This window comes from Podarcis raffonei, chromosome 7, assembly GCF_027172205.1.
Source record: "Podarcis raffonei isolate rPodRaf1 chromosome 7, rPodRaf1.pri, whole genome shotgun sequence".
In the NCBI taxonomy this organism is placed as follows: Eukaryota; Metazoa; Chordata; class Lepidosauria; order Squamata; family Lacertidae; genus Podarcis; species Podarcis raffonei.
Window position 1 is genome coordinate 36,219,741 of NC_070608.1, and position 25,346 is coordinate 36,245,086.

The 25,346-nt window shown below is 38.2% G+C and overlaps 1 protein-coding gene across 4 annotated transcripts in view; it reads left to right on the forward strand.

Annotated features, from left to right (window-relative positions):
- ASPH (aspartate beta-hydroxylase) overlaps positions 1 to 25,346 on the forward strand; it is an 86,519-nt gene that overhangs the window by 40,161 nt on the left and 21,012 nt on the right. For all 4 annotated transcript variants that reach the window (XM_053396049.1, XM_053396051.1, XM_053396050.1 and 1 more), the window contains 12 exons: positions 1,490 to 1,546; positions 3,189 to 3,233; positions 4,164 to 4,211; positions 4,989 to 5,027; positions 6,382 to 6,423; positions 7,212 to 7,244; positions 8,006 to 8,050; positions 9,798 to 9,848; positions 19,368 to 19,403; positions 21,588 to 21,673; positions 23,073 to 23,159; positions 24,200 to 24,350. In XM_053396049.1, coding sequence (XP_053252024.1) covers positions 1,490 to 1,546; positions 3,189 to 3,233; positions 4,164 to 4,211; positions 4,989 to 5,027; positions 6,382 to 6,423; positions 7,212 to 7,244; positions 8,006 to 8,050; positions 9,798 to 9,848; positions 19,368 to 19,403; positions 21,588 to 21,673; positions 23,073 to 23,159; positions 24,200 to 24,350 — 720 coding nt within the window. The remainder of the gene's footprint in view (positions 1 to 1,489; positions 1,547 to 3,188; positions 3,234 to 4,163; positions 4,212 to 4,988; positions 5,028 to 6,381; positions 6,424 to 7,211; positions 7,245 to 8,005; positions 8,051 to 9,797; positions 9,849 to 19,367; positions 19,404 to 21,587; positions 21,674 to 23,072; positions 23,160 to 24,199; positions 24,351 to 25,346) is intronic.

A 25,346-nucleotide genomic window follows, 5' to 3' on the forward strand; every position in this document is an offset into this window, starting at 1 on the left:
TACCTACCTGGAACTTTACCTAAGACAGATTGCCATGATTCAATGCCATTTCACATTTTATGTTACAATGGACGCTCAGGTTGTGAACATGATCTGTGCGGGAAGCACGTTCGCAACCCGCAGCGTCGCACCTGCGTGGATTGCGATTCGGTGCTTCTGCGCATGCGCGAAGCACAATTTAGCTCATATGCTCATGCGCAAGTGCCAAAACCTGGTAGTAACCCGTTCCAGTACTTCTGGGTTCGGCACGGTGCGCAACCCGAAGCATCTGTAACCTGAGGTATGACTGTATTTACATAATGCATCTTCTCAGCCAGGTGATGATAACTTATGTATTGAGAAATACTAGTCAGGGCAAAGATGCCATACATAGGCGACTCACTCAGCATTTGAGGGTAGCATGGTTCATGTACATTCACAGTCTATAATCCTAATAAGTCTTAACTAGAAAGACCAATGTAAAAGTGGCTGTGGCAAGCTGCCTTTTTTGGATTTGGCAAATCTGAAGATAAGATTCCATCAGGGTTGAGGTCCTTTTGTGAGGTGACAGATAAATTTCTGTTTTGGTGCTGACATTGGAGGCAGCAGTTATGTGAAGCTCTGTGCAGAGGAACATGATTAAGGTGCCTGTCTGTAGTTGGGTAGAGAGAATCCAGTAAAAGTCAAACCCACAAGTGAGGGTGAAATGCCCATACATAGAGAATAAAGATAAATAGAGCAAGGGGAGAGAGGAAAAGAAAGATAGAGAATCAGAGAGAAAATATATAACTGGGACCCATGTTAGAGGGGTTTAATGAAATGCCAGATCAAAATATTTGAAGATATTCTGATCAAAATATATTATATTTCATAATACTTCTTGAAATCTATGTGCATTCATTAGTTCATCTAGGCTTAAATTCTATACACAAACTACACTGGAGTTCAAGTCCCGTTGAATGCAAAGGGGCTTGCTTCTGAATTGACATGCACAGAATCCTGCTATTGACTAGTTATTAAATGCTTTGAGATAATATCTATTATTACTTTCTTTGACAATCTGTTCCTGGGGGGAAATTTTCTACTCCCAACTTTTCATGGCTAGTGTTGTTAAAATCTGGGCATTCCCAGTTATAGTTGTGTGACTTTCTTTCCCATCAATCTTGAGTTAAAGTTAAAGGGACCCCTGACTGTTAAGTCCAGTCATGGATGACTCTGGGGTTGTGGCGCTCATCTCGCTTTACTGGCCGAGGGAGCGGGCCTACAGCTTCCGGGTCATGTGGCCAGCATGACTAAGCCACTTCAGGCGAACCAGAGCAGTGCACGGAAACGCTGTTTACCTTCCCGCCAGAGCGGTACCTATTTATCTACTTGCACTGCGTGCTTTTGAACTGCTAGGTTGGCAGGAGCAGGGACCAAGCAACTAGTTAGTCTAACTCATTTAAACCCTCCAGCCGTGACAACAGCATTAATAGCTATTTGTGATTTAATGTGAACTTCTAATTTTCAGATACGTATGAATATCATGCACATACAGAAGAAGCTACATATGAACCAGAAGGCCAAGGTTTGTCTGGTTATTATTCACATAGAAGTAATAGGTTATATAGAATGTGTCTGTTTCTCTATGCTTAACCAACCTTGTGAGCAATGGAACAGCAAATGTGCACATAGTTTAGATCAAGGAAAGCTTGTCTTTTGTCTTGGTAGGCTGTTGATACTGCATTCCTGTTATCTTTAAAATAAATGCACAATGTGCATTTAAAATGTCCCATCTGTGAAACAGAAAGGCATCCCAGAAGAGGGTTAAAAATAATACTTATTGTAATATAGCAGTGAAAGCTCCTTGTGCTCCTATAAATTATTATTTTAATTTGTGTATATGTTTATTTATGAAATACATTGCAGTGCAGCAGTTACAGTTAATACCAAAAGATTAATAAAATACCTTAATACATTTTTAATATTTTTATATACTCATATTCTCAAACAGTTAAATATTTCTATAAATGCTAAAGAAAAAGAAAAGTTAGACTCTTATGTTGCTTATTAACTATTTCACCTACACTTCATACTATTAACTTTTCCTCAGCAAATAATATGGATTCACTGAGTCTTATATTTTTACTTTGTTCCAATAAGAAATAAACAAATTCCGTTTCTTCCATAAAAACATTTTCTTGTTGACTCTTTCACTTCAAATCAGATTTGTGAACTTCCATTATGCATGCGATATCCCAGACTTTGACTACCCAAGAATCTTTTTTGGTGCTTTTCCAGTTCTGACATATTGTAATTCTGGCTGTTAGAAAATGAGTAGACATTTATGTATCGTCCTTTAGTATACTATGTTTAAGGTAGCCAAATAGTATTACTACTGTATCTTTGGTGAGATCACAGGCAAAAATGTTTTTTTATTTCCATCAATGACTAAGGACTTTGATTGAAAGACTGACTCAAACTATAAATAATATTCTTAAAATAATAACTGGCAGCCTAATTGCTGTAATAAGAAACAAGGGGAAGAATGATGATTAATTTTTGAAAGCGGTTCCTCTTGATAGCTTCTTTATCTGTTTTAAGAAAGGGTTTTAATTGAACCTAATGAAAAGAGGAAATGGCTTCTGACTGTCAGATGGTCAGGGCATGTGCTTTTTGTAAGTGATGTGTGATGCATGAAGCCTGTTCTTTATTACTCATTTCTATTTTGCTTTGGAACAATTTGTACATTAAAAATACTGATTTAGTATGCTAAGAAAATGATGGTGATGTATGGGAGCATAATACAAATTATACACTATGAAGCTAAATGGTATATGCACCAATATATTATTATTATTATTATTATTATTATTATTATTATTATTATTATTATGTAGTTGGTTTATATATCACAGTTGTATCTTATAATGCCTATATGCAGAGGGCCATATCCAACTAAGTAGTTCTAAGTAGAAACTTAGAATGGAACTGCTCCATTGAATTCTGCCGTATAAGGCTAACTTACGTAGACTCAAACACATAATCTGCAAAACATGAATTTAGAAGTGCAAGCCTCTTTGCATATATGATTAATATGTTAAATTGACTGTAGGAGACCTAGTGCAGTCCTGATTCCTTCCTCGTTCATCCAATCAGTCAACCAGCTGTATAGAAACATGTACTTTGATTTGCACAAATGAAAACATATTTTTTTCTGTCTTCCACAGATGACACAGATCTAAATCTAGAGGATGCTCTGGATCATAACACAGGTATTACACAGAAGTCTAAATACCTGCATTTTACAGTTGGATTCTACTTAATTTAAAAGTCAGGTTATGTTACCCAACAGAGCAGGGGTTGCCGACATTTTTGGGCCTGTGGCACATCTGGAAAGAATGCTGTAGGTACTGTCCCTTCTGGTTCCTTTTTCACCCCTCTTCCTGGGTCAGACCTGCCCCCAACAGACAAATTGAAAGAAAGCACATGCATACACACAGCCAAACATACTTTTCTTTTACGTATGAGTAAAAAAATCAGATCCAGTAGAATTAAAACAGATCCTCTTGAATTTGTATGATTTTACCAAGGGTCCCTGAAAAACCACAATCAAATTAATGCTTACAGTAATACCACCAACAAATCACATAGCACATCTATGTATACAGAGGCAACTTGTGATATGATGGGTACTTTTGAGGTAATCCCTGTTATAAATTATGAGGATCCATAAATATCAGTGCCTCAGATCCCTGGCAATGCTGGACAGCCCCAGATCCATGTCTTTTCCAGTTCAGTCAATAGAAAAGATGTGATCTCTGATTTGATGGTTGATAGGGGAAGGGAACCAGAAGTGGTGGTGGTGATTTTAATGGATTATTCTTCTCTTTCTTTTCTAACTAATGTGGCACTCTGCTCTCCTCTCTGGCTATTCATTTTTTCCCCTCCCAGATTGCTCCCCTTTCTCTACTCCTTCTATTAATACCTCCACCATTGCCTGTACACATGCACCTTGATCTACACAAGGCAGGTATCCAAGCCCTCTGGGACATTGTGAGCTACTCAGTTTGCCCTTGCCTTCTACGTTGCTTGCTATATTGGCTTCCCAGTTAAATGCCGATTAAAAGCAGTAAGATGTGAATTCTTAGAATAATATGTGACAGTAGATTTATTGCATGCATTAACAGTCTCTTTACTTGCAGAACCTTATTCACATGACACAGGAAAGCAGGACTATGTGGATGAACATGGTATGTTGTGTGACTTTATAGTAACTGTGATTAAGAGCAGGACATTTGTTTTTATACTTCATTTGTAATATCGTTTGAAAGTCCTCACATTTATAACATGTTGCTGTAACAGTATGGCTGTACTGTGTGTATAAATATTGCAATTATGGGTTGGAGTTGATCTCATGTCTTTCTCAGCTGATTAATGCCTGCATTTCTGGATTGGGTTGTGGGGAAAGCTTTCTGCTTCCCTACCCACATGTGTGGTATCTATGTGTGACTCAGCCATATTTTACCGTGGCTGAACAGTTTTACATTTATATTATATCATTTTTATGATAATTTGCTATTTCTCACCTCTTGGATACTTTATGATTAAATTATATATGAATGGGTAAATGAGTAAGTAAGTAAGTAAGTAAGTAAGTAAGTAAGTAAGTAAGTAAATAAATAAATAAATATAATGCACATAGAATGTCACCTCAAAGAAGCAGCAGACAGCTTGGCTTGTGTGAAAGGGCCATAGATGAATCAGTTTTTCTAGCTGTATTTTAAAGTTTTGAAAAACTGACAATGAAATGCAAATCATTCCTTGTGCCTTCTCACACACACACACTGATTAAGACAAACTGCTTTGCAAATCACAGTCCTTTAAAAACTTATGTATTCAAGTCTTTTTCTAGCATATATGCTAATTAATCTGACAAAGGAAATTGTGATTTTGTTACTTTTTTCTTTATTAACTCATAACCATTGTAGCATTCCAGTTTTTAAATTTTAATTATGTATTTTTTTTAGAATTAGAAAATGAAGAATTTATTGAAGCTCAGAATACAGGTAAATTGACTGTGGCTATGAAAAATAATGACTTGGCAGTAATGGTTTTCCTTACCTGTTTCTTTGCTGTTTTAGTGCACACACTGAGCAAGTCATGTACTGCATGAGTTACGTATAGGTGAACTAAAGATATATATCCAGTGGCGTAGCATGGGGGGTGCAGGGGGGGCCGGCCGCACCGGGCGCAACATCTGGGGGTTAGGGTTAGGGGGCGCAAATCCACGGGTTAGGGGGCGCAAATCCATGGGTTAGGGGGCGCAAATTACTTGCCTTGCCCCGGGTGCTGACAACCCACGCTACGCCACTGTATATATCTAATGATTTATTCTGCACTTTTGAACATATAAATAGTAGCAAATTATGTGTTTGCTCTGTAACTGAACTGACAGCAAGGAAAGTTCTCTTCTCAAACAGGCATGGGGAAATGGATCTAAACAGTTCTCTACCTTAGTTGTTGCGGACAAAGTTGCTACAGTGACATTGGGTGACATTTTTAACCCACATGGTCTTGCAGAGCCCCTTGCAAAGCTGAGCCCAGGCTTTTACCTGCTGCATTCCTTATATATAATATCAAGTATAGGGTAGATGGGTATGGCTGGGCCAAATGGGGAGCTCTGGCAGCTTAATGCAGAGGCCTGGAGGGCACAATTAGGCCTGCAGGCTATATAGAATCATAGAATTGTAGGGTTCCCCAGGCCTGTCCTAGAAGCTGACAGAATCTGCAATTTCAGGAAAAACTGAATGCTGTCAGCACGAGTCTGGTTGGTGATAGACATTGATTCCTTTGATGCAACTCCTATAATTGATGCTCTCTAAGGGTCTAGCTACACATTATGTATAAACATGTAGAAAAGAACCCTAATGACAGGTTTTGTATCTTTTTTTTTCTTTTGTTGTTGTTGACAAAATGCAGCCTTGGTTGGCTTCTCTACTCCATCAATCTATTCTGTCCCCAAACCCCTGAGTTCCAACCACATTTTTGTGAAAGTCTGGAGTCATTCTCTTTAATTTACATAGCATGGACCTGGATTCTTTTTTTTTCTTAATCAGAGAGGCCTGCAGCAATATTTTGTTTGTTTCATAAAATTTGTATACCATTTTATTGTAGAAAAAAACACACCTCAAAGTGGTTAAAAAAAAGATAAAACCATAAAATTATCACTGAAATTTTTACAACCATAATGTAAAACATACAGAAAGTTAAAACCACAATAAAATAGACTAAATCAAATAAAAACTCATGCTAACTTTCTAAACATCTGGCTAGGTTTATCTAAATGAAAATGTTTTCAGCAGGTGCCAAAAAAGAATACATTTTCTTGTGAACTATATTACAACATTGTTCTCTTTTCAGATGGAGAACTGTTATCCGAACATTATTATGAAAATATGCAAGGTAAGCATATATTCATTTTATCATCATTTATCTAGAAATGAATATATTCATTTATTAACTAGGGGTGGTGGTGGTGAGAATAATTATGCTGCAAAACTAATGCTTATTGCTGGATTAAATAAACATGCCCATCTTAGCAGCAGCTGCAATATTGGCATCTCAAGTCCGCTTGAAATATGAAAACAATGTTGTAGAAAAAGCACAGCCTAATGGGAGATGTTTGAAAGAAAATGTGATAAAAATGATGTATAGGTAGTATATTACTCCTGTGAAATTAGCTAAAATGTATAAAATAAGTAATAAATGTTAGAAATGTAAAGAAAAAAAAGGAAATTTTTATCACATGTGGTGGGAATGTAGGAAAGTGAAAAACTTCTGGGAAATGATATATAATGAGAGGGAAAAGGTGATTATTATATTTTTATTATTTGCTGTACATTGTGTACAGTATCTACATTGTATGGAGGCACAGTCAGTCATTGATTCCTGTATGCATACACTAAGAAAAATACAGAAGTGTGCATGTGATGACCAATCTATATCTAACTTTATTGTTTCCTAAACAGCAATACTTTCCACATAGGCATTTTGTCACATTTGAAGGGATTTTCAGTTGTGTTGTCTGAATAGGTATTTTGGAGTCTGAGAAAGTGTAAGGTTTCTTTCTCCTGCTTATAAAGGTCCTAGCTCTTAAATTACAGTTTGTGTACATGTTACCTCTTTGTATTGTTAGTTTTGGTCTTTTAAAGGCTGTGATTTATTTATTATATGTATTATATATCTAACAGAGCCAATTGAGAGCACTGATCAAACACATGAAAGTGAGTATAAAAAATGGTTCATTCCATCTTATTAGGAATCAGTCCTAAGAGTCCTTTCATGATTTCTATAAATTCCCCATATTTGTGTATAATTACCTTTATAAATTAGCAGCTTCTGCTGTTAATGATAATCATAATCATTACCACCATTATAATTATTAAAGAACATAAGAGCCTGCTTCTACTGGATCAGGCCAATGGCCCATCTAGTCCAGCATCCTCGTCTCATCACCATCATCAAACCTTTATTGGCATCACATACAAACATTTAGAATAAATAGGCCAGTGTGATCTCATCACCATTTCAACAGTACAGTCATTTGCCAAAGAGGTGAGCAATCTATTATCCACTTCTCACAGTGGCCAGCCAGATGCCCACAAGCATGATTCAAGCACAATAGTCCCATTTTAGGATGTTGCAAATCCACAAGGTATCTTTTTAGAGCTAAAAGCTCTTTCAGCAGTACTCAGTTGCCAGGATCCAATTTGTTATAATGTCATTTTGTCTTTGACCTGTTTCTTCTTTTCTCAAAAGTATGTCAGTTTAATAATTAAAGCAAATTCCCATACCTTACCTATCCACTCATTAGTAACGGCTGCTACTTAGGCCCTCCATTTCTGTGCAAACATTATTTGTCCTGCAGCTGTCATATAAGGGAATAATTTTGTGCGCTCTTTCTTTGTGAGGTGTTGTTTTTGTTAGTTTAATTTGGTTGCTACTCTAACAGCATGTTATCTAATTCATTTTTATGTGCCCATAGATGAAGCAGATGTTCCACATTCTGCTACTGAACAAGTTCAGTCAGGTACGTTTGCATGAATTAACCAAGGTGAGAGAAACTAATTTGAGTATAACTTTTATTAAAGTTATTTTTCTCTAATTCATGAAAGCACTTTTTACCTGCTGTTCATGTGTGGAATAAAAGGAATACTGGACAGAGAACTGCTCAGAAACTTCATTGTATAAGATGATGGTTTTTAACCACTGAATGTATTGATAAAAATTTAGACACCTGGATCTTAAAAGCTCTGAATGTATTTATATACTACATATTTGCATGTCACTTTGACATTTGCTTCTGTGAATTCAAATAATCACAAATCAGTGTGGACTCATAAGGTGTCCTGTGAGAAGTGCTGAGAAATGTATTAAGGCTATTTTTTCTAGTACCTCTTTGCTGTGCTGGGAAAAGTGAATATTAAGTTTCTCTGTCAGGAGGAGATAGAAGAGATCAAACCTGTCCCCCATTTTTAAAGCTACCTGTCTCAAGTGTGGCAAGGAAGGTTACTAGGATATTTGTGAACCTGATTTCCCTTTGCCTTCTCATACCATATAACATAGCCGTCCAGACTCTGAATTATACTAATCTCAGGGATACATACTAGAATTCAAGAATGACCACCTACATAGTGGCGGTGGAGGGTGCAATTAAAAGTAGGAAAAGGGCTCTTTGCCATCTCTCTTTTTACCCTGTAACACGCTCCTCTCACCCATTTTTTACCCAGCCATGTTTCTCAATGTGTGTGTATGTCACTGGGGAAAAGCAGCAAGTGGGATGAAAGTTAATCACTCCATTCTACCCACCATTTTACTGTTTCAAATAACACCCACCCACCCCTGCTGCTTTGCAGCTATTTTGTGGAGACCAAGGTCACTCCTAAATGTGAAGTTCCAGCTGAAGTTGAGGATTCTGTGAACTAATTGGTCAGCTACCTATCCTTCTTGAGCTTTTTGGTTCCTGGGTGTCTGCTGGGCATTCCTCTATTGTATTTGATCTCATACTCCATAGATAGGGAAAATCACAGAGTCCACTCTACCAACCAGCTTAGCAATTTTGTTTTGACATCCTCTGCACTTGAACATGCTTTAGTACAGCCTTTTCTTGTCTTATTGAAGCTCACTATTTCAAAGTTACTTTAAGGAGACATACATGGATATCACTGGAAGAGGGTATACATCTTTAAGAATGGAGTACACTGCCAAACCATAGCTGTTATGTTGAATCTGCCTTGCCTTTGGAACAAACATCTGTTTGTTTTTAAGGACTCAAGTGTTGGTATATGACTCCATTAAACCACTCATTTTCTTTGGTTTGCTCATTTCGGAAGTCAAAACTATTTTAAAGAAAATACTGTAGCTGAAATATCCAGCTATGATAACTGAAAGCTCATAAATATTTAGATATTTGGCTTAAAAAATAAGAGAGTATTTTATGATGTACGTGTTAAAAATAAAATGCTTGGGGAAAACAAGAGAGAAGAGAATGCTGTATTTTATATCTGTGTCACACACTTATGCTGTAATGTACAATTTGACAACCTATGTATCATCCTTAAAGTTCAAGCAATCATTGCTGGTTTTTAAAAAAGTATTTAAGCTTGTATTTATCTTATTTCTTTAATTATGTCTGTATAACTACAAAATCAGCCTGAATATATTTTGGTTTATATAAAATGTATCAATTTGTTTAGTAGAAATTATTATTAGTAATTATAATAGCACAGGCATACACAGTATAAGATAACATACGTTTTCCAACTTGTTAACCATAGATGACCGAGAACATACAGAAGATCATGTGACTGCTCAACCACATGAGACAGGTTTGTACATTATTTTGTCATACTATGCTAAAACATGTTTATGTAATGGTGCTTATATATGAGTGTGCCCAGAATTGTTCACCAGGGCACATACTTTTTCTGACTACTTCTGTTACAATATATAACAATATGTCGTGAGCAGAACTATTTTATTAATTCAGTTTCTTAGAAACTGAAATGCACATCGTAGTTCATTAGCCTATATTCATTTATCTACTTATTTATTTTACAATAAATTAAAAGCTTTTAAAAATGCTTTTAAAAGGCAGCCCTAACTTGGGGTCACCTGGCTCGTGGGATGATTATAGTGGCAGAGCCCATGCTACATTCAACGTTCTACTAGTTCCACCCATCCAGGGCAAAGGGCCAAAAGCTCTGGACTTTTGGGTTGTTTTTTGCTTTGCTGTGCCAGCTCAAGCTGGCTCCTCACCTGACAGTGGGCTGGCTTAGGTTCTAGCAAATAATAATAATAATAATAATAATAATAATAATAATAATAAATTTTATTTATATCCCGCCCTCCCCAGCCGAAGCCAGGTTCAGGGCGGCTAACAACAATCAAATAATCCAACATTCTAAAAACATTTCATTATAAAAATTAATTAAAATCAAATTGATGGCAACCGTTAAGCAAAATTATGTGCAGATTGCCAGAGGAGGGAGTCAGGCTGCGCCCTGACCAAAGGCCTGGTGGAACAGCTCTGTCTTGCAGGCCCTGCGGAAAGATGTCAGGTCCCGCAGGGCCCTAGTCTCTTGTGACAGAGTGTTCCACCAGATTGGAGCCGCAGCCGAGAAAGCCCTGGCTCTAGTTGAGGCCAGCCTAACCTCTCTGTGGCCTGGGGCCTTCAGGATGTTTTTATTTGCAGACCGTAAGTTCCTCTGTGGGACATACCAGGAGAGGCGGTCCCATAGGTACGAGGGTCCTAGGCTGTATAGGGCTTTAAAGGTTAAAACCAGCACCTTAAACCTGATCCTGTACTCCACCGGGAGCCAGTGCAGCTGGTATAGTACTGGATGAATATGATCTCGCAGCGAAGACCCCATAAGGAGTCTCGCCGCGGCATTCTGCACCTGCTGGAGTTTCTGGGTCAGTCTCAAGGGCAGCCCCACGTAGAGCGAGTTACAATAATCCAGTCTGGAGGTGACCGTCGCGTGGATCACAGTGGCTAGGTCAGGGCGGGAGAGATAAGGAGCCAACTGCTTAGCTTGGCGGAGATGAAAAAATGCCGCCTTTGTTATAGCTTGGCCAAGCCTTTTTTCCCCCCCTTGCGACTCAAATGTTTTGGGTCCTGAACACCGCAAACTCAGAAGTGAGTGTTCTGGTTTGCAAATGTTCTTTGGAACCCAATCGTCCAACACAGCTTCCATGGCTTCCGATTGGCTGCAGGAGCTTCTAATAAGATCCAATAAAGGTGTAGAAAACAACAGTGAGTGACTCACATCCATAATAAATGTCTTCTCAAGCCCTGTCTCTGGATTGTGAGAAGAAAGCAGGTATACATATCTCTGTCGCAGAGTTTGTTTATAACCACCAAGGAGATGCATGTGGTGGCTGCTACTGTTTCTGGAAGTCTCTGGCTCACATGGGTAAGGCTCCTTTAACAGCAACATGACAGAAAAGGTCATATGTTGACATTTGACCTTACGAAAGCTTCTGAGTCGGGCTTCTTTTCTGTTCAGGGCAAAAAAGGGACTTTGCAACCACTGCTGTATCTTGCTCATATCACAGACCCACCATGTGTTGCGTCTGCTTTGCCTTCACCTTGCCTTATCTAGTATTGCCTTACTCCCAGAATGTGGTATCATGACTTGGCAGGATCTGGATTCAGGAACACGTTGCAGGCAATAGAGACCTGTAGCCTGCAACTTGGAATAAACAGTCAGCTTACCAGGTACATCTTCAGTCAAATGGAGTTGACACAAAGGCACAAGTCTAAACTTCCTGGCAGAGAGGGACATAATATTTTGATGTGAAAAGATTGCCAGCAACACAGCTGCAGTGACTGCTTATCAACACCAAATGTGGGAGAAATTTGATTTTGTATTTCATGCCTCTCACACACTAAACTGATACCTTGCATCCCATAAAATGATGGCATTACATTAGCACCAAAGCATTATTACAGGTGCTAACATTTTCATTTCCGTCCTCAGTATGTTTTTAGTGAGTCAGAATGAGTAAATACAAAGGGATTTGATCACAGCTGCAAATTTCCAGATTCTTAAGTGGTAGATGGAAATACTCATAGCTTTGGGCTTCTGTAAAGCACATTGCTTTCTGTTTCTTTTTTGTTTTTATTGCAGCGTTTAACCCTACTTTTTGTTTTTTGTGAAATGGAATATTCTAAAAACTATTCCAAGGCATAGTTGAGATAATAAAAGCCTTTGCCTGCAGGGCTCAGGTTAAATTTTAAAAGAGCAGTATGGGAAAAAATACCTCTGAGTCCCAGTTTTGGGGAATCACAGTGGTGAGATTGCTGTTGTGTGCAGTTCATGCTTTTGGGCATCCCATAGGCATCTGGTTGGTTACTATGACAAAAGAATGCTTGGCTACGTAAGTTTGATCCATCTGGCATTTCTAAAGAAAAGTCAGTGGTGGACTAATGAGTAGCATGTGTTAAATATTCTGGAAATAAATGCTGCTGCTGCAAAATAGAGTTGGGGATCATCAGGTAACATTAGATTTGCAGATATGGTGAACTCATGGATGACTGCAAGGGAAGTAGGAAAGTCTACAGAAGTGCCACAATCATCAGAGTTCCAGTTTTCATTGACTAAAAAAGAAGGCTACCATTGTTGAACCAGAGATACGAGGCAAAATATGTAAGCACTGTTTTCTTTGTTTTGTAAACTAGCATGATTGCCAGTGAATGAAGTTATAGCAATGAGTGGCATTAAGAAAACAGATCTAGCCAACATGGTATCCTCATATGTTGTTTGACTGCAATTCCTATCAGCTGCAGCCAGCATGCCAAATAGCTGAGAATGATGGGAGTTATTGTCCAGCAACATCTGGAGGATACTACGTTGACTACTCCTGGGCTAGAGTCTAGTGAAGAAACTTGTTGGATGGTTTTTAAGGCTTCTATGATGTAAAAAATGGTTGCTTCTTCATAGAGAGCCATTCATGTATCCAGGATTTTAGTGTATCTGAGTTTGGGGAGTTAACTAAAAAAGAAAAGATAGCAACAAAGAGGAGTTTGTGATCTTTCTAACTCAGGTTTTATTTAATACCAAAAAGTGCCCCTTCCCATTTGTCAACATTAAAAAAGAAATCTCAATGCAGCTAAAACCTATCGTTGTTTTATCCTTACTGCAAGCCAGGGGAGGGGACGCAGAACACTATAGCTGAGTGTATGCACAATGTAATCCAATGTTTATATCAATATGCTGAAAAGTATGGGGAGTTATAGTACTTTATAACAACCCTGAAATATAGACCTTTGTTGTTACTCTGACGTGCTGGTGTTGTTGTTTGTTTGTGTGTGTGTGTGTGTGTGTGTGTGTGTGAATGAATTAAGGCTTGGTGGGGGTTAGCTGAGCCAGGGAAATAATTGTTGGTTTGAGTGGTCATCAAAAGGTGTCTGGATGCCAGGTCTAGCCATCAGAAGCAACAGATGGAATATATGGAATGTAAGTTCATCAGATGCAGGCCTAGGTCTTCTAGAAATTGTAGGCCTGTTCTCTCATACTAGTTACATTTGTTTGGAGTATTTGCTTTGCTGCTGCCTCTGGGGGAAAAAATCCTTTGGATGCCTGTGGATGAGCTTAAAGTGAATAAAGAATGGATTGGAAATAAAGGCTTGGCTGTTGAGAAGAGAGTTGAAAAGGAGAGAGAAGCAATAGAGAAGGAAAGGTTGTTTCTAGTAGGAAGGTAGAAATGGAAGGTGGATATGAAGAGGACAATATCTAACAGAAAGTGAGAGAGTACAAAAAATTGTGATTGTAACAAAGTTATGAATGTGTAAGCAGCAGACAATGCATCTTGAAAATAAAAAGAATTTGGCAACTGGATAGTTGATGGAGTCAAACATAAGGCTAAGATTGTGATGGCGAAGATAAGGGCAACATTAACAGAATAGAGATTCATCCAGTTAAATTTATATTGGGTGTGGTGGTCATGGCACTCTCCTGCAGCATGTGAAGTAGCAGTTCTATAGGCACAGCAAGTCAGATGACCATTTAATTGGGGCAAGCAGCACCTATCCCTATGCGAGCGGCATAGTAGTAAAGCACACTGTAGCTCCCATTTTGTAATAAGTGGCTAGCGCTGCCTTCAAATTCAGTGCCTTTTCTTTATCCATACTGTTGCGTCTAATGTGAAACAGGCCACAACTGTGTGTGTGTTTGGCCCACCCAATGTGCAATAACTGCAATTGACCCCACAGGATTGTACAGGATGTTATATCAGGTGCACCAGCATAAATTTTCCTCTGCCCTGTTCCAAATACATACATATAGCAACCCAGGATGGAACCATGTAGATGAAGAGCTATGCAGACAGATAACGCTTGGTTTAGCCTCCACCCTGGGGTTATCTCCATGTTATGTCCTCACTTTCTCCCATATAAGTGAATGGTTGCCAGTTACCCTTCTTGCAAGGCAGAGAAGTAAAATACTGCAATTGTAGAGTGTTGGGGTGTAAGCAAATCTGCCCTTCCATCCTTAACACTGAATGGCCGAGCCCTCATTGCGAGGGAGTAGAGAGTTCTTACTCTACAAGTATGCTTTCATTATAGTAATGCATTTTTCTCATAATATGTATGTATGGTCAGAGGCATACCTAGGCTCCCTTGCACCCTTGGCAAGGAGAGTGGGCAGACTCCTACCACTCTGAGCCAGAGTGGAGAGGTATGATTTCTGCGCTTCCTTGGACCTGCAACTTTGGCAGGGGCCAATCTGGCCATCCCCTAGGTACATCCTCATGTATGGTGTGCGTATGTGGGGGAAGAGATTCTTGTTTTCTTGCTCAAAAAGGCTGTCCTTGAAGGTCTGCTGTTGCTTCCCCTCTTTATTAGATAGCAACTTTGTGTCTAAAACTAATACAGTTTTAATAAAAGGTACAACCAAATTCCTTTGCTACAAAGTTGCATATTAGTAATAAAGAATATTTTAAAAAATAATTTGTATCATGGTTGGTCCTCTAATTTAGATCTCCCCTTATTTTTTCAGATACTTAAAGCTTCAAAAAGACTGTCCCTACAGCAGGAGGACCAGCCTAAACCATTCTCTACACAATGGGAACAGATGTTTGTTATAGACTTTATGCCGTAATTAACTAAGCAGTTGAGAAACTTGTGGTGGAGGGAGAAACACTAAAGGTGTTTCACAAGTGATGCTAGGAGACTTTCCCATTTAAGTTGCATCTCATGTAGATGTTGTTAATATGGTATTAGCCAGAAATAGAACACTATTTTTAAACTGAATATATATTCTGGTCAATGCAGACTTTTCATTCAATTTGTAGATGCAAAAAAACTATTTACGCATCACTTGTGAAACTCTCTGAAAATGTGTAGCACTCAGTTCACATTTTAGTATACCTTTAGCATATATTTAGAACCCCAATATACATTTTTAACATTTTGTAGCTTTTAATATACATGTTTTTATTTTCTCCCTAATTAGTGACCAAGAGGTAGTAGTATCTGAATTTTACATGTGTCGTTCACATAATTGTAATATGCTATTTATAATGTAGCAACAAATGATTTAAGATTTTAATATATATATATCTGTGGATACATTAAAATTTGGAAGCAATCTTAGTTAGCAAAGTTTTAAAATGTGATCAAATAGCATTGTGATATATTTACATTCTTTTATGGCAAACACTACTAAAATAGAGCTGTGAAATTTTGGCTTGGACCTATACTTGTTGGTTAGTAATTATTCTAGCTGAGCTCAGCTCACTTTAATCTATGTTCAGGTGTAGCAAACACCTTAATGATGGACATATCTACAGAATTACTTAAATAATTACACTACACACAAACGTTATTGTTGTAACCACCACTTCTGATGAACACTGAAGAATTCCATAGCAATCTGGAAGTTTGCAGAGCTTACATTGAAAATCCACTTGGGCTTAATTGTTTTTTGTTTTTGTTTTTCATTTGCCCTTAGACCTGCCATTGTAATGCACTGTTTGTCAGCAGTTATATAGGCATAAGTACCTAAACTGTATTCCCACAACTGCTTAATCAACAGTAGCCCCTCTGAAATAAATGGGATTATTCTGAGGCAAGGGTTGTAGTTATCTGATGAGTCTATCTAATGAGTCAGAATATGATTAATTTCAACAAATATTCTTTACCAAAAATTGCTTATTATAAATACAAATCAGTATTTATTAATAAAATCCTTATTTTGCTCACAAATGAAGGTAAACTTTTTTTAAAAAGTTAGGGGTATAGATAACTATTGCATGGTGCTGTTCCATTACAATAGATTCACATTACTTTAATTATTTTATCCTTTTTTGGCTCAGGAATAGTTCTCATTTTAATGCTGTTGCTCTGAGAAAGATAATCTCAGTTTAATCTGAGATATCAGTAGGAAACACTAAGTAGCATTGAAGTCAATGGGTATTCACTAGGATTATTGTGGAATCTTTGACTTGTGAACTGTAGCCAGCACTTGGAGATAATTAGATTTATTTTTTTTAATGTAGAAACATAAGGAGAAATGTGATGCATTTTTCTTGGGTTGGAATCCAATATATTGAGAGGTCTACATAGTTTGTATGTAGCATATATCCTAGATTTCTGTGAGCATATTCCCTTCCCACATGGGTACTGTATCTGTGCATGAATGATTCCCATAAAATATAACAGAGCCTTGTTCTCACCACCACAAGCTGTGCACCCACAGGCATTACACCAGGCCATTGCAGGGAATGGGAGACTGCACAGGAAGGATCATGCCATTCATACTTTTCAGGAAGCAATAGTCCTCTAGTTCTGTTAATACCGATTGAGGCAAAGTATTGTTTTATCATTGATGTGTTTGCCACCCTTGACTCCTTGGGGAGGAAGGGTGGTATATAAATTTAAGGAATAAATAAAATGAAAGAATTGCATATTTCTAAGTGGAAGAGCAATAATTTTTTATAAAGCCATATTTTTAAGGACATGCGAGAAAAATAGGATTGTGTTTTTGTACAATAGCGACAATATATTTTTAGACTGCTGGAGTGAGAAAATTATTATGCTGTGATCAAGTTCTTAAAATGCTTATAATTACATAATTGTCATGTTTACACAAGTGTGCCATGGGGGCAAGGTAACGGGGACTTTTAAAAGATGAACTTTTTCTTCTGTGTAATGATTGGTTGCAATAAAGTACAAAAGAACCTTTTCACTGGTGCAGTCATTATTTTCCAAATCGCTAACAAAACATCTCTCTTCAATAACACTTTTGTGTCTTCTTTATACCATTTGAAATCACTAGTTATTTTATTATGCAGAACTGGTGGTTAAAACCAGCTTAATGTGAATTCGTGTATGTCCTATATCTGCATATAAACTCCTACAGTTTATATGCTTGCAATCTTTTTTTATTCTGAAGTGTTCACCAGTTTTATCATAACCTCTTACCTTTCACTATGAAACAGAGGCGGGCTAGTATCCTCCTTAGTGTGTAGGTTCACAGTGTATGTGCTAAGGCAATATCTGGAGCTGATGGTGGATTTTGTTTCAATACAGCAGCTTGTACCAGTAACTGTTCCTAGATGTTCCTAAATGCTTTAGTGATTGGGAGGCTTATACAGTGGTACCTCGGGTTACATGCACTTCAGGTTACATACGTTTCAGGTTACAGAGTCTGCTAACCCAGAAATAGTATCTCAAGTTAAGAACTTTGCTTCAGGATGAGAACAGAAATTGCGCTCTGGCAGCATGGTGGCAGCGGGAGGCCCCATTAGCTAAAGTGGTGCTTCAGGTTAAGAACAGTTTCAGGTTAAGAACGGCCCTCCGGAACGAATTAAGTACTTAACCCGAGGTACCACTGTAGAGAGCCAGGAGGAGAGGAGAACTAGAGTTGATTCATGGGCCATCATGAAGTCTTTTAAGGCACCATGGTGCTGGTTATATTGCTTCCACCACATCCCTGTGTTATACTATGGATAGAATTGAGACAGATAATTTAACATAACCAGAGGAACTTACTTCACATGAGCAACACAGAGTCTTTTGGCATCTTAAAGACTAAAATCTATATTATGACATAGTAAATATGTTAGTTTTTAAGGTACCACAAGGCTCTCTGTTTTTACTGCAGCAGATGAATGTGACTAACCTCCTGAATTTGCTTCACAGGATGTTAGATGTTACAGTGGAACTGAAAAGTGGTTAGCACCAAAACTCAAAGCAAAAAAGAGGCAAAATCTCGAAATGTATGGGGGTGGGGTGGGGGTGGGGGATAGGACTAAGATTCGTTTGTCACACATGCCATATAATGTGAATTAATTAATAGGCTAAAGGTAGTTGGGAAATAACACATTACATATTTGTCTTGAACATAAAAAGGCTATTGAGTCCTGACAGGGTTGGAGTACTGTAAGATACAGCTGACCTTAATTTTGCATATATATTTTAAAAACTCTAAGTAACAACTTTTAGGACCACTTGCTCAGCATTTGAACTGCAATGGATACGGTGCTGGAGTTTAATCCTCACTATGGTTCTGAAGAAAATCACTCCATAGAAGCTATTATTAGCATCAGGAAGGGAGTTCCCACTCAAATCACATATGATAGCTCAAATCACATATGATATGCTCAAATCACATATGATAGCTCAGATCATGGCAGTTCATACAGTTGGAGACTGCACATGAACTTGACCAAGTATTAAGCACATCAATTGCCCAACATCCTACCAGAAGCAATCACATTGTGGTGGAGGGGACTGGCACCTATCAGTCTTCCCCAACCTGATGCCCGCCTTCCATATTGGGAGCACAACTTCCATCTTGGACCATTGGCCATACGGTTAATTGTAGTTCAAGACACCTAGGAAGGTATAAGGCTGGAGAAGGTTGGCATGCATAAACCAGGTGCAAGGCATAGTGTAAAGGGAGCTGAAATGTTTGGTAAACTGAATTAAACCACCACCACACTGTTGTCTATATATAGAAGTCTGAAACTTCTATACATAAACTACCAGTATATTCAAGAGAGAAGATGCAGGAAGATGAAAAATGTAATTGGTTTATTAAGTTAAGAGTCTATGCAGGCAAAAACTTCCATTCATTTGAATGAAGTGAATTGAGAATGCAATAGGTATGAACTTTAGTCCTTACCTTTTCCAGCACAACCAAAACAATTATTCTTTACTCTCTGCACATAATAACTATATAATATTATATTTGGACATTGATAGATTTAAAAACCTGACAATATTGCAAAATGAAGATATACCCATTATTTTGTGGGTATTATTCCAGTTGTATGCATTTTAAAAATAGCACTGTGGTGATGATACAAAATGTTTTTCTTTCTTTTTTTACATATTCCAGGACAAAGTGAAAAAGAAACTCAGCAAAAAGAAAAAGGTAAGATAATGTGAATGCTTAGTTTTTGCATTGGTGCATGGAATAGAGAAAATGTTCAATTATTCTATTGCTCAAGTTTTGGGAGTTTGTATTGGAGACTGCTTGGAGACCTTTGAGTAGCAAGTGACATAATCACCATCTTCCTTAAGTTAGGACCCGAAGCATTGTGTTTAATTCAAATCAGCAGCCACTAGGCCCTTGACCACCTTCAAAAACCTTCTCCTGACAGCTGAGGGACGCAGCAAAGGGGTGGTATCCACAATATACAAAATACTGCTCCAAAATCCAACAAACCCCCTTGACGCAATCAAATAACAACGGGAGGATGACATAGGCTATGAAATTAACCCCACTCATTGGACTAGAATGTGGTCTAAACCTCCCTTTAAGTCCATATCAGCCCAAAGAAGGTTTCACCCTGAAACTCACCTACAGGTGGTACTTAACACCATGGAAACTGGTGCTGATACGCCCAGGAACCTCACCAAGATGTTGGAGAGGCTGCACCTCCACAGGCACATGACTCCACATGGGGTGGGAATGCCCTAAAATCCAACCCTTCTGGACAGCAGTCCTACAAAAGATATGCAAAATAACTAAACACGTATTAGAAGTCACCCCAGAACTGGCCCTACTGAACACCTTCCAACATCATAATGACCACTCACATTATACAGAGGTGTCCTTGCTACATTTTGTGTCCCTATTATACAGCACTAGCAGAAGCAGGGGCTTTTCCTTGGATAGTTCAGGAACATGTTCCCATATGGTGGATTGCTGACACAGTATCCTGAAGCATACGGGTGTTCTTGGAAAGAGTCCATGAAAGCATGCCTTCCAAGTCTTGGAAAATAAGATCAAATGATTCTAATGGCCTGTTCTGCACATTTGTTCCTTATGCTGATCATTTGTCATATTGTGGTAATAACCATAAGCCTATGATGTTCATATATTTAGCCAAATCCTTTAAAACAGGGCTAAGGAACCCATTGTGCTCCAGATGTTGTTGGACTGCAACTCCTGTCATTCCTGACCATTGGCCATGCTGGATGAAGGTGGTGAGAGTTGGAATCTAACAGCATCTGTGAGGGTGGGTTCCCAAGGTTCCCAATTCCTGCTTTAAAATCAGGTATAGAGGTTCTTTGTTAATTGATCCTTAATCCTACTATCCTGTTATCCCTCCCTCCTGCAGGGAATAGAGTTGCTGACAAACCCAGTGGCTGAATGACTTTGAATAGCTCAGTGACTAGCAATGGCTTCAGAGACAGTTGTGATCTTTCAGATAGTTTGTAGCTACTCTGGGCTGCGATGAGGGCACCATTGCCTTTTTGGGTGCTGGCCAGATGCTACTGCAACTTGCAGGAAGCAGGCGATAGCCACCAACTTAGATGGCTTTAGGCAAATTCATGGAGGAGAAAGCTATCAATGACTACTAGCCATGTTGGCTATATTCTGCTTCCAGTTACCAAAAACCACAGGAGGGAAGATGGCTCTTGTGCCCAGATCTTGTTTGCTGGTTTCCCACCAGCATCTGGTTGGCCACTAAGAAAGCAGAATGCCAACTACATGAACCATTGTCCTGAGTCAGTAGGCTCTAACTATGTTCTTGCATTCTTAACAATTTGGACTGGAAGACAAGAAATTTAAAAAAGAATGGGAAATGTTTATAATGTATATACAAAAGTAATGCAAACGGGTCAAAACATTAGCAGGATTCTAAATACACTAAATGAAATAGAGAGTATGGATAACTTAGGAAGACAGAATAATTGGAGAAATGTCAATATGCAGTTAAAATATAATTAAGAGGACCCATGGTTGGGATGGGGGGAAGTCAAGAGGGTAATCTCAATATGTGGAATTGTAAGATTTTTTGATGTAAGTTTATCTTTCTCTTGTGTTTTTTTCTTCTTTTCATTTTTTTCTCTCCCCCCCACCTTTATTTTTGGAAATTCAATTACACACACAAACACACACACACACACACACACACACACACACACACACACCAGTTTGGACTGGTCACAGTATTATTGTAACTGCGTAAATACAAAAACACTAGTTTTTCTCCTTATTGTTAGAGATTCTTCAGCATGCATTAAGGTGTTAAAGAAATTCATAAATAGTCAATTCTGAATTCTGGGAAGAAATGCTGTATTTCTTTTTAATCTCTTTTTTTTCTAGTGAAGAAAAAGAAACCAAAATTGCTCAATAAATTTGATAAACAGATTAAAGCTGAACTCGATGCTGCAGAGAAGCTGCGTAAAAAGGTAACGATGAAATTTGACTGAGCTTAAATTGGCTGTTACTGGAGAGAACATAAAGATGGGCTGTAGCACCATGCATAAAATTCTTAATTCTCTATGCCTACTTAATCTGAGGCATAGAGAGCCTCAGAAGGCGCTGATAAACACTACAAATGGTTGTGAACTATTGGCAATGCTAGTGGATCACAATATAGGCTTATGTCTATTGTAAGGGGTGGATGGACAAAGACAGCAATTCAGTACTTTTAAAATGTATAGACTGTAGCTCAGTGGTAGAGCATCTGCGTTGAATGCAGAAGGTCCCAGGTTCAGTCCTCAGCAACTCCAGGTAAGGCTAGGAAGACTTGTCTGAAATCCTGGAGAACTGCCATCAGTGTAGACAAAACTGAGCTTGGTGGAATAATGGTCTGATTCAGTGTATGGTAGCTTCCTATGACATTTTATGCAACTGAACCTGGGAAGTAGGCCTGCCCAAGTGAAGTAAAACTTGCAGTTCTTCCAGATGTGATGGCAGCCTTGAGTTTTAAAATCTATATATTTTTCTCATATTTGCATACCTCTTCATAACCGATGCTTTCAAGGATTTCACAGCTGTGAAATAGCCCATAAGAAGGTACCTAAATAATTTCATTTTGATGCCTTAAATTGTGTATTTAATTTCAGTAGGATTACTCTGAGTAAAACTCAAATGAATACCACCCATCATATTCAATCAATTTTTTTCTTATGTGTTTTAATAGCCCCCAATATTCTTTCATTCCCCCCCCCCCAAGATGTTCACTTTAAGCCATTTCATAACAAAAAGGGAAATTTCTGGGATGGCCCCAGATGTTTCCCTCCCTGAGGAAGAGCAGTAAATACCACCTCCCTCTCCCTCTCTTCTGTCTCCTCTCCCCCCCCCCCCCCGAGCCCAAACCTAGCTGGTTTATTTTAGCATCTAAGACATAAAATCCCACAAGCACTTCTCCCTGGGTACAAAAATATAATAACTTGTTGCTCTTCCATGACAGTCAAAATCCACTGCCTGTGGTCATCAACCCACTCTAGTGCTGATATTTTAGATTCCCCTGCCATTCCCTTCCACAATCATTTCATAATGTTAATATTTTATTTTTATTTAAGCAATAACAATCCCAGCCTCACGCACTGTGTTTATTTAAAAGGTGTATTATACATTACCAAACTATAACAGATAACTTCCCTAGCTGTCACTATAAGTGTTGTGTGACTACTTCCTTTTCCCACAAAAAATGTTTTATAAATGACTAAATTATTTTTAGGCGCTTTGTTAGCTGGTGACTTCTCAGCACTTTTATCGGAAATGTAAATAATAATGAATGTTAATATTTTCCCTACACATGATATTTTACAAATTACTTCAGATAACAATGGTTTTCTTTAGGGAAAAGCTGAGGAAGCTTTGAAGGCATTTGAAGCATTAGTCAACAAGTATCCGCAAAGCCCACGGGCAAGATATGGAAAAGCGCAGGTAAAGAATGAGCAAGCAACGTATGGAAAGACAAATTGTCTAGTTGTGTATGTCTCTATTTGTCCTAGACTATAAATCCAGTCATCTCCAGGATGAACACAATGGGAAATGTGAATGATCTTGCAAAAGGCAGCTCTTATTCAGTGAGGCCAGGACATTTCCCCCAGAGCTGTGAAACTTGCAGGTGGTTTACTGAATGTTCCTTAATCCTAGCACTGATTTTTTTTCCTATGCTCCTGTAACTGCCAATTTCTTCTGAAAGAAGGGAGCAGGTGACACTTCCTTTCATGAATAGAAGAGGCTTGGTAGCTCCTGTCTTTTCTCCTTTGGCTGTCTCTCAGCTTCTTGTGTTACATACAATTAAGCAATGACATTCCCAGTGATTTGTGCTTATAGCCCATATTTTGTAGCCTTAAAATAACTTGCGCAACACTATAATCAGCTTGCTTGACATTACACGATGGAAATATGGAGGTCTTAACTGTGTCAGTTCTTCAATTGACAGCCATCTTAAAATAAATAAATAAACCAAAGCCAGCAGAATTCACCATATTAACCCTTTGTTAAAACAACTTTCTATTACAACTTTCCATCCAGTAAAGTCATTCTGAAATGAAAACAGATTTATACTACCTTTGAACAAATACTCGTGATTTGGTGACTGAATTCCAGAATAAAACAAAGCAAAGCTGCAGGCATTTCAAAAGATGAGCACAGAAACAAGATACCTGTTTATTTTTTCAAGTCAGTGTTGTGGTTGGCTATGTAGAGGCTGTTTGCCAGTTATTAAAATACTTTTTTTTCCATTTTCCTTGCCGTACATTTTGGTGTATGTAGCCACCAAAATGCTTGAAGGTGTTTGTCCATTTGTACAATCAGGAATTATTCTTCTTTTTCTTTAAAATGAAAGCAGTTCATCTTTTTTCCCAATGACATTTACCAATCTCAAACAACAACCAATTGAGTAAAAACATGTTTTTAACAAACAAAAAGTTAAGTGGTGACTTGGGCACTGATGAATGATTTATGGTCACACACAGAGTGAGGATGACTTGGCAGAGAAAGCGAGAAGCAATGAAATACTACAGCGATCCATCAGTACCTATGGTGAAGTTGCTAGTCTACCAAATGTCCCTGATGATCTGGTAAAACTCACATTGAAAAGAAGGGCAGATCGACAACAATTTCTTGGTAAGGATCTTAAATCTGTACTTACTGCAGGTCAAATATTCAAAAATGCCCAGGGGATTTTAAAGACTTTGTTGCTTTATTAAATGGATGATACATACAGCATATGTTTGTAAAGTTACATGAACGATAAACAACAAAAGAACTGTTTGTGCAATGTAGCTTAAAGGGTAAGCACACACTAGAGATGTATATCATATAATGCCAAGAAGATTTTGAAGGAGACTAGTTTTGTTTACTGCAACTGAAACCTATTTGGTCTCAAAAAAATCCTCCTTGTGAATTTTAACATCATTTTTTCTACAGATACTGCTCAGTTGCTGGAATATTCTTCCAAATGATTTCTATCTGGATTTGACATTGATACTTGGTTTTAATATCCTGATAGGGGTGGGGGTTTTTTGCCAGTATTTGATAATGCATATTCAACAGTATACAGCTGTGTTGCCTGTACAGTGGTACCTCGGGTTAAGTACTTAATTCGTTCCGGAGGTCTGTTCTTAACCTGAAACTGTTCTTAACCTGAAGCACCACTTTAGCTAATGGGACCTCCCACTGCTGCTGCGCCGCCAGAGCACGATTTCTGTTCTCATCCTGAAGCAAAGTTCTTAACCTGAAGCACTATTTCTGGGTTAGCGGAGTCTGTAACCTGAAGCATATGTAACCCAAGGTACCACTGTATACAGCTTCACAGAGTCAAATCATATTGTACAGACCACAGATATGCTTGTACAAAAAACCCCAAAAACCTGTGTACATCACTGTGTTTGTGTTTTAAACTGTTGGTCTCTTTCCAGTGGCATTAAATCAGAGGCATGACTTGAAATGAACAGAAGTAGATAGAAACAGGTGTCTCCCAGATTCATGGAAAGGACAAATGTTAAGCAAATATTGTGAGCAACTGTCTTCCTGTGAGCCAGGAAGTCTGAACATTCCCCCCCCCACACACACACACTTGAATTAATTGCAGTTTATTTATACCCTTAATTAATGTAGTTG